Source organism: Schistocerca nitens, chromosome 3 (genome assembly GCF_023898315.1).
Source record: "Schistocerca nitens isolate TAMUIC-IGC-003100 chromosome 3, iqSchNite1.1, whole genome shotgun sequence".
In the NCBI taxonomy this organism is placed as follows: Eukaryota; Metazoa; Arthropoda; class Insecta; order Orthoptera; family Acrididae; genus Schistocerca; species Schistocerca nitens.
The window spans coordinates 743,134,274-743,152,675 of NC_064616.1; the positions used below are offsets into that span (position 1 = coordinate 743,134,274).

The window sequence follows — 18,402 nt, forward strand, 5'->3', positions numbered from 1 at the left end:
TTGCATGTCAACATGGTAAAAATACCACCACTTCTGTCACTGAGGTTGTTAACCAGATGTTAACTGCATTCGAAAATAAGGATCTAGTATCGGTTGTACTTTGTGATCTTAGCAAAACCTTTGACTGCATACCATTTAACACCCTACTTGCAAAACTGGAATTTTATGGCATACACAAACAATCTTTAGATGTAATCGAATCATACTTAAGTAATAGGAGACAGTTCATATCAATTAAAAATAGATACTCCTCGCTGAAGGAAGTTCAGACTGGAGTGCCTCAGGGCTTGGTCCTAGGTCCTATTCTGTTCATCATTGCAATTAATGACTTACCTTACCATGTAGTAGCAAATTCAATTGTGTGTTATGCAGGTGACACAACACTGCTCAATACACACCATGACACAACACAACTGCATCAGGCATCACAGGAAAAACTAGAACTAGTAATGAATTGGTTTTCTTCTAATGAACTCCTATGTAATCCTGATAAAGCACAAGAACTAATTCTGGGTTTAACCACAGCTGTTGAAAGCAAATCAGTAAAATTGTTAGGATTCCACATGGATTCAGAATTAAACCGGGAGGAACATATTAGCCATATCTGCAAGAGCAAGAGTGTGTTATCTCATCTGGAGACTGACAGATGTAGTCACTGATGAGTATCTAAAGGTGGTATATTTTGGCCTGTTTCAATCACACATTTCCTACGGCATATTGTTATGGGGACATTCTTGCTTTCTCAGTGAAATTCTGAAAATTCAAAAAAAAGTAATCAGAATAATGAGCAGAGTTAAGCGCAAGGAACACTGCTGCCCCCTCTTTATCAAGCACATGATATTAACTGTTGTGAATGTATACATCTACACAGCATCGCTTTATGTCAAAAGCAACTTAAATGAGTTTGAGACCAGAGAGAACATACATCCCCACAACACCAGAGGCAAACTGGACTTCGACATACCAAGACACAGACTCACAAAGACTGCAAACTCACACAAAATAATGAGTTTAAAACTCTTCAATAAACTTCCATCATCTGCTCGGTCACTGACCAGTAATATTTTCAAACATAAGATTTATGACTGGTTACTCAAACACCCATTTTATAAGATAATAGAATATTTTGAAATAATCATTGAAATTAGTATATAAGAATATTCCTAAAAGAAGTTGAATCAAATTGTAAAAACTTTACTGTAAAGTTATTGTAAATTGTATATTTAATGTTCAGACCTATTATGCTGTAAGTGGTCAGTGGTGAATAAGCTGAATACTGAATACATCTGTACTGTTGTCATACTTTCCTGTTAGAGCTGACTACCCACATTTGACAAGAACCTAATGAGAATATTATTTAATGTTAATAAGACTGACAATTCTTAAATTCCATGTATTCATTACTATAAATATTTCCATTATTGTTATTATTATTATTATTATTATTATTATGTATTGCTCATGTACTATACAAATCATATTGTGTACTCATTGAAGAAGTGTGGTTGGATGTAGGAGGAGCCGGATGGCCCTAATCTTTATATTGCAATGAAAAGTCATGAAGGCTTTAATAGAAAAAGTGATCACCAGCAATTTACACCAGTGATACCTAGTATTACATTATAGGACATGTTGTTTCACATAACTGTGTGGATCTTTGTCCTTGTTTCAGAAAATGCTGTTTCACTTATTATTTTTAGTGCTTTTGAATGATGGCACGGACAGAAACTTAAGACTTAAGAATCCAAGTGGTGTGTGTGTGTGTGTGTGTGTGTGTGTGTGTGTGTGTGTGTGTGTGTGTGTGTGTGTGTGTGTGTGTGTGTGTGTCCGCATTTTATCTTTCTTAGCCCCCACCCCATGTAGTTTTGGTTATATGTTCTGTCATTCTGTACCTGAATGTATTAGAGTGTATCTTCTTTTCTCAGGCGGATCAGCTATGGAAACCTAACTCATGTGAACATAAGTGTGGAAATTCAGGACAACAAACCTGTGCTGTATGTAGCACTTGATCGAAGTGATAAATATTATTATGGATGTGATGCCGGTTGCCTGGACCCTCCAGTTTTGCTAAGGTATGGTATGAAACTTTTTTTTCTAATTATAAAATTTAATTCCACAGATTTTAATTATTTTTAGTTCTGATGTACTATAGCTTATGCATTACAACAAAAATTTGGTATTAAAACTAAGAGTATGTTGTTGCAGACAATGTTAATGTTGGGTAGCCATCACATGTCAAACTGTGAATTTCTAGACACTACAGTTGTCATATGTACTATCTCAACATGAAACAAGCAAGATTGCTTTGATTGTTAGGGAACCATCTATAATGGTGTGTACTGCATAACATATTTTTCCCCTTAATTGTGTACTGTGGCCAGTTTCATCTTCATCAGGGTAACCCAATGGCAGTGGATAGATAGTACAGTACAGTACAGACCTTTTCATGGACTATGTTAGAAAACACTGTGTACAATGTCTGACACAAATGAAAATCCTGCAGATTTGGTAAGTCAGTTGTGCACACCAAGTAGTATCCATTTGAGTCCACACACCAATGCATTCATTCCTTCCATTAGTCAAAGCCTTTCAGCCTATTGTTTTCTGTGAGGCTGCATTGGTACTCCTCCACATTTAGCATTCTGTGGAGTGCAGGGGCATTAAATTAAAAGATTTTGATGAAACTTGTGGGGCAGCGTAATAACTCAGTTTGATGTCAAGAAAGCAATCACCATAGCAAGTTCTGTAGTAATGCTAGCAGCCTTATTCCTGGATAGTATAGCAAATTTGTTATGATATCTTCTCTGTGTACAGGAGCCTGCACAGATAATGACATTTTATTCACACAATTTTTCTCATTTCAATTTCCTTAACATAATTCTAGAATCTTGGAGGAATGCTTGTACAGATGGGTACTATGAGGTGCAATGTATGCTGTTTATGGACATAGAAAGTCTTGTAACTTCCACTACAGTCCTTTTGAGATATTATCCCCTTATTTAGAAAGTTAATATTTTGTCTGACTTGGAAAGTTACCCACCAGCCACCTGTTCTATGGGCAAATCAGCTGTTGAGAGGACGAGATGAAAAGTTCTCAGTATGAGTGTGAAAGTTCGGTGTGTGTGTGTGTGGTTTTTTTTTTTTTTTTTTTTTTTTTTTTTTTTTTTTTTTTTTTTTTTTTTCCTCCAAGAAGTAGCCAAAGCTAGGGTTGCTAATCGTTCTATCTCAAGTGCTCAACCCATTCACATCTGTTATGTTTACATTATTTACATGATCTGGGAAATGTCAAAATATAAATATTTGCATATGATGTACTTGCTTCCTTTTACAGACCATGGTAAATCATCCAGAATTTTTATATTCCAGCATTTATTCAGTTGGATTTCTCTTTGCTGTTTACCAAAACTAAGTCTCTTACTTCCAAACTGATGAGCTTGACCTCATCGTATCTCCTTTTTCTCCCACAGACTTTCCTTTTCAACATTTCCTTAACTAATCCTTTCCTTTGCAAGGCCAGTCCACAATCACTGAAAATTGTACCTCCTCCATATAAGTACTCAATTTTTCATTTAACATAGATTAACATGGGGAAAAATCCTGTGAATTTCTTTCATTCCATCATCGCAGTTGATATGCCAGCCAGTGTAAGATTTGACATAAAAATAGTCTTTGTTGTGGAGATTTTTATTTTTAGATTTCAATAAATTTGAAAATAAAAACCTTCGCAACCAAAACTGTGTTTTTGTCACAAATCCTGTGACTTCATGACACAAGCTATAAATAATTTTCTCAGGGACAGGAGTATAAATAGCCCAAGCTGAATGCTGTTTGGAACTATGTGTGTTAAGTAAAAAGTTTAATTCCTTCATTGTTTCTTCAGTCTTGTTACATTACAGAAAATACTTTGAAATCTATAAACACATGATATCTCTTTCCAAGCACTTCTGAAATACTATAGAAGCAAATTGTACCCCCTTACAGGACAACAAATGCCATTGTACCAGCTAGTGTTTGAATGTACCTGCTGGCATTCATTTAGCCAATACTTGTAGAAAAATGAAGCTTCAAATTCCTTAACTGATTGACAGACCTTGGCTCCTACTGCTTCAGCATTCAACTGGCTCTTGATAAATGATATCTTCTTCTTTTCATTCCAGTAAGTGGCTAAAACATCTCTAAAATCTTTCAAAAATTTACAGGATGAATTGATCCCCCTGGGGTTAAACTTGCAAAATAATTTGCACTTAACTAGAACATTTTTCACAGCCACACTCTTACTAGTAAATGACCCAGACTCAAATACACTTACAGGCTGATCTGTATTTCAGTTAATATCATTCATCTCTTACTTGGCTTCCAGACTTCAGTACTCTTCCATACATTGCATCTGCACATGCACCTGAATTAACCAGTCTTCTAGAGATGAATTTATTTCTGTACACTGCACCTCTATCTGTATGTGCCTTCTACTACAGTTATCGCCAACCTTTTTCATGTGTTCATCACAATGAATTTCTGCCCACTTGAATCCCATCACTACAGTCTTTTTACAGTTTCCTATATTCTGGTCTATCTTACAACTCCAAAATTTAACAGTTTTATTAAGTTTGTCTGTCATTGATAAACATTTGATCTGAGTCTTGACTAGTGCTAGAAACCTTGTGGTTTAAATCTTACTTAATGCTAGAAAACGTTTGGTTGAGTCTTGTTTAAAGATAACAAAAATTGAGTTCACACTTGAAAATTCTGGTTTGAGTCCTGCTTAATGTTAACTAACATTTGGTTTGTAGCTTGCAAGACAGACTGTAAACCTGTGTCCTCGTTGGACTTACTCATGTTGCCTCCACTTGTTGCTCCCATATCTATAATTATCTCTGCTTCTAATTTTCAAGTTCCAGCTGAGCACTACTCTCTGATGCAGAGCCTAACTTACTCCCCTTCAGAATTATCAACTGCTATACCCTGGGAATATTGAGTAGTGTTTGGTATTTACATCTACATCAATGCTCTGCAAATCACATTTAAGTGCCTGGCAGAGGGTTCATAGAACCACCTTCACAGTTCTCTATTATTCCAATCTCGTATAGCACGCTGAAAGAACAAACACCTGTATATTTCCGTATGAGCTCTGATTTCCTAATTTTATCATAGTGATCGTTCCTCCCTATGTAGGTAGGTGTCAACAAAATATTTTCGCATTCAGAGAAGAAAGTTGGTGATTGGAATTTTGTGAGAAGATTCCATCGCAATGAAAAACGCTTTTCTTTCAATGATTTCCAGCCCAAATCCTGTATAATTTCAGTGACACTCTCTCCCATATTTCACGATAATACAAAATGTGCTGTCCTTCTTTGAACTTTTTCGATGTACTCTGTCAGTCCTATCTGCTAAAGGTCCCACACTGTGCTGCAGTATTCTAAAAGAGGATGGACAGGTGAAGTGTAGGCAGTCTCCGTAGTAGATCTGTTACATTTTCTAAGTGTCCTGCCAATAAAACAATCAAAGTTTGCAAACATTTTCACTTCTTAACTCCGCAGGCCCCATCATTCACATGCAACAGAAATAGGTCTGAAGGTAGAGAAAAAGTTTTTATTGTTTTACCTTAGTCCTTATTTCACAGCCCACTGTAAGTTATTCCTTTTCCAATTCAGAATCTTTTGTTGTTCTTTTTTATATTTCACGCTGAGTGCTGTCAAATTACGTAGGGCTGCAATTCTGTATACTCTGATCAGAGCATTGTCCATTTGTTGCTTTGGTGCTAGTCTCAAAAAATGACACTGAGCTTCCCTGAAGCTTTCACACACAAGCACATGAATATTGTATGCAATAAATAGTCCACATCTCTTAAATTTCCTTAATTAAAGGTTTATGTTTCCTCCATTGTTTCCTTACTTTTATGTTGTGTGCACCAAACTTTTGCCACTATCAATGTTGGCGCAACAACTTCCTTTTGCCACATGTACACTAAAAAATGGAAACATTACAGAATTCTTACCAACAATGTCTGCAAAACAATGTAACAAGCACGGAGTTTACTATGTACAACAAGTCACAGGTGTTACTTCACAAAGTGTAAAACCTAACATTTATATCAGATGGGTGACTCTGTCAGTGCCTCACGTAGCAAATGGTGAGGAAGGAGCAGGGGGTCCATCTGTCTCCAAATGGTAGAACCTTGTAAGGCCCCATTGACAGGGTAGCAGGTGAAGACAGCCAACATTTTTGAAAGCAGAAAAGAATGCAAAAGTCTCAGTGGTGGAAAAAGTGGAAGAACTGTCATATTACTGCAGCAATCTGTTCTGCAGAGGAGCGACAACAAAAGGCATGTGTTCTCCACAGTAGTGGCTACAAAAGGTGTCTGTCCTCCCTGTTAGGAGCAGCCTAAACCTATGCTGGCAGTAGCTCAAAATGCCTTTGGCAGCAGCAACTGCACATAATAATAGCCTGTATGTGGAATGGTACTTCAATACCAGCCTTGGAAAAGGCCACGGCATACCCCACAGATCGTGGGGTGCTGGAGGAACTGTGAGAAGTGGGCAACTAATCACTTTAATATGATGACCCAGACTAGACAGCAGAAGAGCTGATAGACTTCATGGAGTTGGAGAATGTAGAAATGTTAGGGCTTGGTGAGGTCAGGTGAAAGGGAAGAGGAAGGAGGAAAATGAGAAGAGGATACACACTTCACTGGAGTGGCAGACAAGAGGACAGAAATGCAGTGGATGTAATAATAAAACCAACCCTAGAAGAATATGTGAAAACAGTAGAATACACAAGTCACAGGATTATGATTTGTCTGAGGACAAGTAATGGAGTACACACACCACTGACAGGAAATAAAGAGGAGAGGTATTCATAAAGAAATTAAAGAATGAAATTACAGATGTGGAAGTGATAGTGATAGGTGACTTAAATGCACAAGTAGGAAAGGAAGGACTAGGGAAGGAAGAGAGAATTGATCTGTATAGATATGGGAAAAAATGAGGAAAGAGAGAAATTGAACGAGTTCTGTGCAATAAATGATTTGATTGTGGGGAACACATGGTTCAGAAATAAAAATAGCCAGAAGATAAGATATGGGTGGGAGAGTGGAGGACAAATACAGTCATTGACTATTTTCTGGTGGAGAAGCAAAATCATAGAGATTTGATGGATGTAGCAGCATTCCCAGGAGAAGCTTTTGATGGAGACCATTGAGTAATAGTGACAAAGATGAGGATGGCTAAAATGGTAAGAATAAAGACAGAAAGAGAGAAGAAAATAAAAATGTGGAAACTAAAAGATAGTAAGGTACAAGAAAATTTCAGGAAGTTATGTAAGCATGAAATCCCAGGCACTGAACGTGGAAGTGTGGAAAAGGAATAGGGTAAGGTCAAAGAGGCATTTGTAAACTCTGCAGGGAACACCTGGGGCAAAATGTTTGAAAGAGAAAAGGATAAGAAGACACCATGGTGGAATGAGCAGGTGAAGAAAGTGAAAAGAAGGATACATGGCATGAATGGAACAGAGATAAAAAGGAAGAAAATAGAAGGGAATACAAGGAAAGTAAAAAGAGGTTTAAGAAAGTGGTAGTGGAAGAAAAGAGGAAAAGCTGGGAGGAATTCACACGTTAGTTGGAAAAGTACATATTAGTTTGAAAAGGATGTTATTGCAGGTAAAAGGATGCTGTATGGAATGACAAGGAGTATGAGAAAGGAAAGCACTTACACAAAGCTGGTGAAAGGTGGAACTATATCTCCGTATTGATATATATCTAGGTAATTGGACTATGCAGGGCTCTGTTTAAAAAGGAAAGCTTCATAAAGTCATAGGATCTAGCCGTACACATCTGCTTTTGTATCCTGCAGCTAAAATTGCTGCAAATAACAACATCTACCTGAGATCCTGCAGTCAAATAGTGTATGCGTTGGCTAGAATTGTGAATTAATAAAATAATCAGAAATATTAAGTCAAAGATGAATGAATAGTTAATAGAAGGGTTTTATTCTAATGTCTGAAATTGATGTAGACAACACCAGAGAATTTGGCTGAAACATTTTTATTCAAGTGAGTAACCTCAAATAAATGGAAAGTGCTCATACAATTACCATTTATACAACAACCAGAAATATAAAATTGCATAAATGTGTTACAAGAATGGTAGCAGAATTCCCAAGCTAAATAGTCATCCAAGACATGTGAGAAAAGAAGTACATTTTGTGATCACAATAAACAAAATATTCACCACCCCAAAATAATTCAGCATCCAGCTTGATGATATACACATCAACACTTGAAAGATAAATAGTATGAACTCGTGCTTTGTCAAGTTTTAATTCTAAGCAGAGAAAATTAAAGTTCTGAACTAGCGCACAATCAGACTTCACAAAAGTAATTCCCTTTGAAAGTTAAAGTATTTTAGTGGCCATTCACTGCCCAGAATCTATCACTTACACTGCCTAATATCACACATTACGTCAGGTATGTCTGCCTTCAGTCAGATCTTGACATAAAGATGTTCTGAATCACTCCCTTGAGTGCACTGCTCAAAAAGTGCCTGTCTTCACTTAACTCTAGTAGTTTTTCTGCCACTAACAAATTTTCATTGTCTGAAGGCCATCCCCATCAAAAGTACATCATTCTTGTGTTCTGCAGACTTGATTTGACTCAACTTAATCACTATTATCATGCTAAACTAATAAATTATAACAATAGCTAATGGAATAATGATATAAACCCAGGCCATTTACAGTAAGTAAAGTAAATAAATATGCTATCATTCTTGCACATGTGTGATAATGTTCAATGGCAATACAATGTTTGGCTCCAGGATCTACTAGGCTACAGTGGTTGCATAGATTGCTAACATGTATATGGAGTCAGAAATGTGTACCTGAAGAACAGAAAGGAGTTGCCTCTATCTCTATTCTTAATGGTCAATGTGTATTTGTAGGCTGTGATTTTAATTTTAGTATTGTTAACAATGATACCTTTAGTTCAAGAAGAAATATGGAAAAATATATGATAACTACAGAGGGATCACACTTGTATCACAAGTAGAAAAAATACTGTAGAGGATACTGGAAAGAATACTGGGGAAAAAGTGAAAGGTCAGTTAGAAGAGTAGCAGGATGGCTTTTGGCATGGTAGATCTACAGTGAACCCAATCTTTAGTATGAGAGAGTTGATGGAAAGGCATTGCGAGTAGGGGAAAAATCTGGTGATGGCATTTCTTGACGTAGTGAAGTCTTACTATAGTACAAGAGCTATAGGAAACTGTGGGGAAAAGGGAGTTGGAAAAAAAAAAACAGTTGAAATCATTCAAGCCATGTGTGACAAAAGCTTCAGCTGTTTCCAGACTCAAGATGGAAGAACTGAATGGATTAGAAATGTTATGGGGTTGAGACAAGAAAGTGTGGTGTCACCATTATTATTTATAATGATGATGGACAAATTTGTGAAAAAGACAAAAGAAGCTCATAGAGGAAGGACTTACTGTTGTTTGCTGGTGATATTGTGGCATGGGGAACTAACAGTAAGGAGGTACCAGAACTAATAGACATTTTAAATGAAAAAATCAAGATATATGGAATGAAATGCAGTGTGGAAAAAAATAAGACTACAGTACTAATGAGATGAGATAGAGAAGGCAAGGGGGAAATTAATATTAAAGGACAGCATATTGAAATTGTGGATTACTTTAAATATCCAGGAAGTGCAATAATGGAAAATGCAAGAATGGGGGCAGAAGTTAGCAAAAGGGTACAACAGAGCATTGCATTTTACCAGTGTGTGTGTGTGTGTGTGTGTGTGTGTGTGTGTGTGTGTGTGTGTGTGTGTGCGCGCGCGTGTGTGTGGCTTAGTCTGGGGAAAGGAGGCACCAGTGAAGTGTAAGTAAATACTGTACAAGATGTACTTAACACTCATACTGTCGCATCAGAGACCTGCACAGTGACAAGAAGAGAGGAGAGTAGGAACCAGACCAGTGAAATGAATTCCTAAGAAGTGTGTTAGGGAAAATGGGGATAGAGGGCATGAGAAATTAAGATGTCAGGAACAAAACTGGAGTAGAACAGTTGAATGAGAGAATTGAGGAGAATAGGTTAAAATGGTTTGGACATATAAAGAGAATGGTAGACAGAAGAATACCAGAACAAATGATGGAGGACAAGTGTGGAGGCAAGAGGGAGACAGAGAAAAATGGACTGACTCAGTACAGATGAATTTGAGTAGTAGTAGTCTGGATTGGAACGAAACAATTACAGAAGAAGAATGCTGGAAAGACAGAGGAAAGTATAGAAGTACCACAAATGTTCCTACCCGACCCAGTGTGGAATAAAGATTAGATTTACTTTCATTCCAATTGATCTGTAGTGAGGAGGTCCTCCAGGATGTAGAACATGTCAGAAAAAAAACAATAATACATGACAAATATTTACAACTGAAACAAATAAGCTAATGTACCTTCCACAGGTCCCAAGTAGAATGATCCACAGATATTTTATTAGCCAATCTTTCTAAGGCTACACTTGATTTGCTATTTATTGCAATGTTTGAATGTTTGTATCATCGGAAAACAAAACAAACTTAGTATCTGGTAATGTTATTGATGAAAGGTCATTGATATACACAAGAAAAAGTAAGGGCCCTAAGATGGAACCTTGTGGGACCCCACATGTAATTAGTTCCCAGTTGGATGATGCCTGATAGCTTAATACATGTCTCTTTCCTAGTAACACACTTTGTTTCCTGCCAGAGATATAAGATTTTAACCATTTTGCAACATTTCCTGTTGCACCATAATATTCTAATTTACTTAATAGGATATTGTGATTTACAGAGTCATATGCCTTTGACAGATCACAAAATATACCAGTTGCCTGCAATTTTTTGTCTAATGATTTAAGTACATTTTCACTGTAAGTGTAGGTAGCCTTCTCAGTATCAGAACCCTTTAGAAATCCCAACTGCAACTTTGACAGTATGTTAGTTGTGATAAGATGGTCATAAAGCCCATTGTAATTGTTGTTGTTGTTGTTGTTGTTGTTGTTGTCATCTTCAGTCCTGAGACTGGTTTGATGCAGCACTCCATGCTACTCTATCCTGTGCAAGCTTCTTCATCTCCCAGTACTTACTGCAGCCTACATCCTTCTGAATCTGCTTAGTGTATTCATCTCTTGGTCTCCCTCTATGATTTTTACCCTCCACACTGCCCTCCAATGCTAAATTTGTGATCTCTTGATGCCTCAGAATATGTCCTACCAACCAGTCCCTTCTTCTTGTCAAGTTGTGCCACAAACTCCTCTTCTCCCCAATTCTGTTCAATACCTCCTCATTAGTTATGTGATCTACCCATCTAATCTTCAGCATTCTTCTGTAGCACCACATTTCGAAAGCTTCTATTCTCTTCTTGTCCAAACTATTTATCGTCCATGTTTCACTTCCATACATGGCTACACTCCATACAAATACTTTCAGAAACGACTTCCTGACACTTCAATCTATACTCAATGTTAACAAATTTCTCTTCTTCAGAAACGATTTCCTTGCCATTGCCAGTCTACATTTTATATCCTCTCTACTTCGACCATCATCACTTATTTTGCTCCCCAAATAGCAAAACTCCTTTACTACTTTAAGTGTCTCATTTCCTAATCTAATTCCCTCAGCATCACCCGACTTAATTCGACTACATTCCATTATCCTCGTTTTGCTTTTGCTGATGTTCATCTTATATCCACCATTCAAGACACTGTCCATTCCGTTCAACTGCTCTTCCAAGTCCTTTGCTGTCTCTGACAGAATTACAATGTCATCGGCGAACCTCAACGTTTTTATTTCTTCTCCATGGACTTTAATACCTACTCCGAATTTTTCTTTTGTTTCCTTTAGTGCTTGCTCAATATACAGATTGAATAGCATCAGGGACAGGCTACAACCCTGTCTCACTCCCTTCCCAACCGCTGCTTCCCTTTCATGCCCCTCGACTCTTATAACTGCCATCTGGTTTCTGTACAAATTGTAAATATCCTTTCGCTCCCTGTATTTTATCCCTGCCACCTTTAGAATTTGAAAGAGAGTTTTCCAATCAACATTGTCAAAAGCTTTCTCTAAGTCTACAAATGCTAGAAATGTAGGTTTGCCTTTCCTTAATCTATTTTCTAAGATAAGTCGTAGGGTCAGTATTGCCGCACGTGTTCCAACATTTCTGCGGAATCCAAACTGATCTTCGCCGAGGTCGGCTTCTACCAGTTTTTCCATTCGTCTGTAAAGAATTCGCGTTAGTATTTTGCAGCTGTGACTTATTAAACTGTTGGTTCAGTAATTTTCACATCTGTCAAGACCTGCTTTCTTTGGGATTGGAATTATTATATTCTTCTTGAAGTCTGAGGGTATTTCGCCCGTCTCATACATCTTGCTCACCAGATGATAGAGTTTTGTCAGGACTGGCTCTCCCAAGGCCGTCAGTAGTTCTAATGGAATGTTGTCTACTCCCGGGGCCTTGTTTCGACTCAGGTCCTTCAGTGCTCTGCCAAACTCTTCACGCAGTATCGTATCTCCCATTTCATCTTCATCTACATCCTCTTCCATTTCCATAATATTGTCCTCAAGTACATCGCCCTTGTATAGACCCTCTATATACTGCTTCCACCTTTCTGCTTTCCCTTCTTTGCTTAGAACTGGGTTTCCATCTGAGCTCTTGATATTCATACAAGTGGCTCTCTTTTCTCCAAAGGTCTCTTTAATTTTCCTGTAGGCACTATCTATCTTACCCCTAGTGAGACAAGCCTCTACATCCTTACATTTGTCCTCTAGCCATCCCTGTTTAGCCATTTTGCACTTCCTGTCGATCTCACTTTTCAGCCGTTTATATTCCCTTTTGCCTGCTTCATTTACTGTGTTTTTATATTTTCTCCTTTAATCAATTAAATTCAATATTTCTTCTTACCTTTTCTAAAATTTTGAGAATGCAGGCAAATTAGATGTTATTTCTTTATCTCCCTTCTTAAACAGTGGCTTAACATCAGCGTATTTAAACCATTCAGGAAATATTCCACTGTTGAATGACTGGTTACACAGATAGCTTAATATGTTACTTAACTCAGAATCACATTCTTTAATTAACTTTTTTGATATTTCATCATACCCACTAGATGTTTTTGGTTTTAAAGATTTTATGATGGACATTACTTCTGCTGGGGTAATGAGGATCAAATTCATATTATGGAAGGTACTTGAAATGTCTGGTCTGAGGTATTCCATAGCAGCATCTACAGAACCTGACAAACCCATCTTTTCAGTGACAGTTATAAAATATTGTTAATAATTTCTGCAACACTATACACATCTGTCACCAATGTATCATTTACTCTTAATGCTATTTGTCCCTCTTCATGTCTGGTTCTACTGGTCTCCTCCTACACTATATCCCATATTGTCTTTATTTTGTTATCTGATACAACTATCTTTTCCTTGTAATATATTTGCTCAAATGTCCATATTACAATCATTAATATCTTGTAGCATTTCTTGTAATGTGCTGTAGCATCAACGTCAGAACTGTTCCGGATTGACAGATACAGTTTTCTTTTTGTTTTACTAGATGCCCCTATTCCTTGAGTAATCCATGGCTTCTTTGTAGACTTTGCTCTGAGCTTGGTTAGTTTGGGTGGGAAACAGTGCTCAAATAAATGAATGTGATTAGAGTTTTAAGGTTTTTAGATGTTTCAAACTTGTTTACACAAATTTTCGGGTGACTGGCTCACCCATGTTTTTTGTAAGTGGTCAATCAGTCACATCTCCCTTTGGCTTTATTTTAGTTCTTCTGTGGCTTTACTTCTGCTTTAATCCCGTGTGTAGCACCTTTCACACTTCTCCGTTGTATTAAGACCTTTCAGATAAAGTCACTGTGTGGGTCAATGTGAGTGAGGTGGGAGTAAGTGAATGAGTATCATTTTATATGATTCTTCCTCATTGTGTGACAAGAATTTCAGTCATTTTATACACATTCAATTCTTGTAATATGTATAAGGACAATGATAACCTTGGCACTGAGTGACCTTGAGTTTAAAAACCACACACACACACACACACACACACACACACACACACACGCACACACGGGTCCAACTGTCCAGGGGTAAGACTGAGTGGTGGGCCAGTGAGGCACAGTGACAGACTGGTGGTTGAAAAGACACTTTATTGCTTGTAATCACAACATTCCTCTGTCATCGCAGAGAGGTGGACATGGTCTAATCCATTGTAGCATGCCAGTGACGGTTAACACCCCAGATGGATGGTTCTTGCGTTGGCATCCTGCGGTGATGTCAATACCATGGAGGTGAGCCAGTGGCCCATCAGTAGGCCAAGGCTATGTTGTCAGCAGCCCGCTCCTTCTTCTTGCTGCATGGCCCTCTGATGTTGAATGCCCATCCCAATGTGACCAGGCGTGGCTTGCATCTTCCACAGTGACGAGGGATGACTGCCTTGCATGGGGTGTGCCCCGCTGCCTCTTGACAGGAATCTGCTGGTGGCTGGTGTAGATGGCAGGTCTTCTGTGCTGTGATACTAAGTCTTCTTGGGTGCATATGAGGCTGCTGGCCCATCCTGGTCTTGAACCTGTGACTGCAGCTGGCATTGCCCATTTGTTTCGTCATCTAGCATAGCCCTGGCAGCGTGATAGTACTGCTGGGTTCTGAATGCCTCTGTCTCAAAATTCACAGTTATTTTCACTGCTCTGGGGTGATTTGTTGCATTGCCTCAGCTCCTTGTCATGTTACTTATAACATAATTCTAGCCACGGTGTGGTAACACAATCCTTCCCTCTCCATCTATTACTGCTGCACGGTGCAGGTTTCGCAGAGCACAGCTAGCCCGTCGTACAATCCTTTTGTGCACATGTTGCTATAACCTACATGCCACAGTGTGGACTGTGCATACCGACCAGCGGTAGCTAACACAATGCTCCATGGAAGCTTCTTCCAAATTTCACCAAGACCAAGTATTAGCAGTACACTACTGAGGTTAATGTATGGGCCAGTGTCAGGTGATAGAACAAGAGGATGGAACAGAGACTGGAATATCATGTGTGGAAATGTTTAGTGATTAAGAAATAATTATTAAAAAACAAACAATCTGAGTATTCAACTTAATAACTCTTATGTTGTATGCATCATTCTCCACAACCACCACCACCACCACCACCACCACCACTTCTTACAATGTAATACAGTACTCACTTTTACAGATCAGAGAAGACAAAGTTCCAGGTCAAGCTGACTGAGCCATTAACAGCAATACTGTATATTACATATGACAAGCAACATATGGAAGATCTCAGGCATGCAATACACGTGAAAAACGTAGAAGAAGGTAAGATATTTTAATACTGTATGAAACAGTAGTCGAAATGCTTCTAAGATTTCAAATTTAAAATGAGCTGTGTTGGTTTATAATATGAACTGAATTGAATTAACATTTCTCAGATATATATATATTACTTTTTTGTTGCAGCTCCTCCACTGCATAGCCATATAATTTCGCTGCATAAGCATGGACATCATCTTGGATTCTCAACAATGTTTTGGGTGTTCATAGCATTAGGAATAACAACATTTCATATTTTTGTTTTTAGATTAATTTACAATGAACTTTTCCACCGAAATGACAAATTACCGCAAAGGACTCGATATACAGGAGATCTAAACAATATGCACCGGCTATAATATTGTATTTGTTTAAGCTACTTGTGGAACAGTTGTATTCTGATAACAAATATTTGAACATCCTGCATTTATAGCATTGTGGCTGTTTCGTTAGTATTTAAGCAAAAGACATTCATCTGATCAAGAATGTCATGAACTGGCATGGTGCTCTGAATTTTTTGGTTAAATTTGGTTTACTTTGTTTCAAACTTTTGAGATGTTGGTATAGAAGTGCATTTAGTAGAGTTCAGCAAATTTCAGTGATCTAGTGAAATAGGCTGTTATGAAAAGTCATGTGATGCAGACAGACAATATCAAATATAGAATAACTCTTGAAAGGGAAAAATAGAAGAAAAGAAACAGATAATATGAGTTACTTGTAAATAGTATTTAAATTGTAGCTTTATCTTTTGGAGTGGGTGGTGGTGAGTAATTTCCTGTGTTGTGCTTGAATGAGAATCTGTTGCTGTTGTGTTAATCATTCTCAGCTGAGAATGTGTTTGGTTTCCTCAGTGGCAAGAATTTTAAAATTGAGTATATTTGAGATGAAGAGGAAGATATAGGGTCGGTCAGATGAAGTAAAAAGCAATGTGAAAATACTTGTGTGAATAGTAAATGAACAGAAACATTTATAAAACAAACAAACAAACAAACAAAATCATAATTTAAACCATAGAAAGAGTGACCGAATGTTATGTAACAAAAAGTAGTTTCAGAACAGTACAAGATGATGTGTGATCCTCAAATTTTGTAGGGAAAAAGTTGGGAGTGGAAAGTAAGAAAGAAATATTAACAGTAAAAGACACTTCAAAATTTGTATAACACACACACACACACACATCTTATAATTTTGGCTAACTCATCAACAGAAGGGTACACTAAATTATAATGTTGTTAGAGAAAAGTCACCCCACAGAGATTTTAGGGGGTGAAAATACACCCATACTATTTCGTGTAGCGTACTTAATTATATCAGCACTGTTAGCTATTTTTTAGTCCTCTCCAAAACTACTATTTCATTCAGCACCCAACTTCTGTTAACAAAATGTAGTTAATGCGTGTTTTACTTCCAGGCTGCTTTTATGTGAAGGTTCTTTAATTATAAAGTATTTGTAATTCATGAAGCTTAGTGATCTGGTATTGTTTTTAATTTCATTTGCTTACACATAACAGTGACAAGGTGCTATTTTCGGACTGTATGTGTTTGAAAGTGGTACTGTATTATTCACACCTGTTCTCTTTACAAACAGACTGCCATGGTTTTGTCATCTACAGTTTGCAGTTTTATTGCTTTTCTGCAGTATTTTCAATGTAATGTAAACTCCACTGACTAGGTGGATGCAAAGCGCATTTAAGTACTAAGTTATTTTGTTTGAAATTTTGTATCTACCAGATTCTCACTTTTCGTTTCACTTCTGTTTTGTCTGTCACTTTTTAAATTTTCATGTCATGAAGTAAAGTTGTAGATTCTGTTTTTATGTTGCTTGTACATCAGTTTTCCATTGTCTTCTTTGTTATCTTTTGTGCTTTTGTTTGTTCCCTTTTTTATTTACTCCTCGTTGCCCCGATTTTGTTCTGTTCTAGCTTCCCCACTTTTCTCCTTTCATAATTCTACTCTTTTAATTTTTTCGACTACTTTTATTTTTGTTTAATTATTCTTACTTCTGTTTGGTTTCTTTTTATTTTTAATTGAATGACCTTTTGCCCACTTTGTAGCAACCTATAAATATGTATCACCAGTCTAGTCCATTGCTATTTACCATACAGACAAGAAGCTCACATGTACTTCATTGCCTTCATTATCAACCTTTTGCTCCTGATTTTTTTGTTTTAAGATTCTTGCCACCAGTGGGCATTCCTGTAGAGGTTAACTTCTTTACTTTCTTTCTTTTTAATTATAGAAGCATACTGCACTTCAAAATTAGAGTTATTCTCTGTTGTTATTTGTTACACATTTTATCAATGTACAGTATTTCTTTATCCTAAGATAGGTATTGAAATATAGATCTTGCAGTGCAATGCTAATATGGAGGTTAGAAATATGTAAATAAATGAAGTTTGGATGCCTTATTTTTTTGGAAAATTTTGTATATGATGACAAAATGTAGATGTATGTTTCAAATATTTCAAGACTGCGCCCACTTGGGGTTTGTACAAAGAATAAACTAGCAGAAGTAATAATGATGAAATTATAACAATAATGTTAATAAACACTTTACAGATATCTGGTAGTCAGTTATTGATGTAAATAAACTATATTACTGACGACACAAAGTATGGTTATGGTTGTACTTAGCACAAGTTTGGAAATTTGTCCTTATCTGTTTAGGTATAAAGGAATTGGGGAAAAAAAATAACGGAAAGAACTTAAACCATATGTAACTAACAGGTGCCTTACAGACTTGCTACTTTTTTAATATACATTCTTTAAAACTTAGTCTGTTTGTAGAAAATATGTGTTAAATATTGCATCAGCAGCCTCCTCTCCATGTGACAATTGATAGCTAGGGCTCTTCGTACTTACTATGTGTATAATTAAACATCCAGAAATGTTTTGTTGTGCAGTGCTTAACTTTTTGTTGGAAAGTGCATAACTGCAATACCCATATTATACTTACATTGTTGTTGTGAAGTCCAGTATTTTATGGGATTGTTTACATGTTTGGAGAAAATTGTACATGTTTCTTGTATTTATTCGAAATTACAGATCAACTCTGAA

The 18,402-nt window shown here is 37.0% G+C and overlaps 1 protein-coding gene across 1 annotated transcript in view; it reads left to right on the forward strand.

The window, feature by feature from the left end:
• LOC126248720 (uncharacterized protein KIAA2013 homolog) overlaps positions 1–17,907 on the forward strand; it is a 210,011-nt gene extending 192,104 nt beyond the window's left edge. The window contains exons 10-12 of the mRNA XM_049950026.1: positions 1,926–2,072; positions 15,227–15,351; positions 15,493–17,907. Coding sequence (XP_049805983.1) covers positions 1,926–2,072; positions 15,227–15,351; positions 15,493–15,704 — 484 coding nt within the window. The 3' untranslated portion in view covers positions 15,705–17,907. The remainder of the gene's footprint in view (positions 1–1,925; positions 2,073–15,226; positions 15,352–15,492) is intronic.
• The last annotated feature ends 495 nt before the right edge of the window (positions 17,908–18,402 follow it).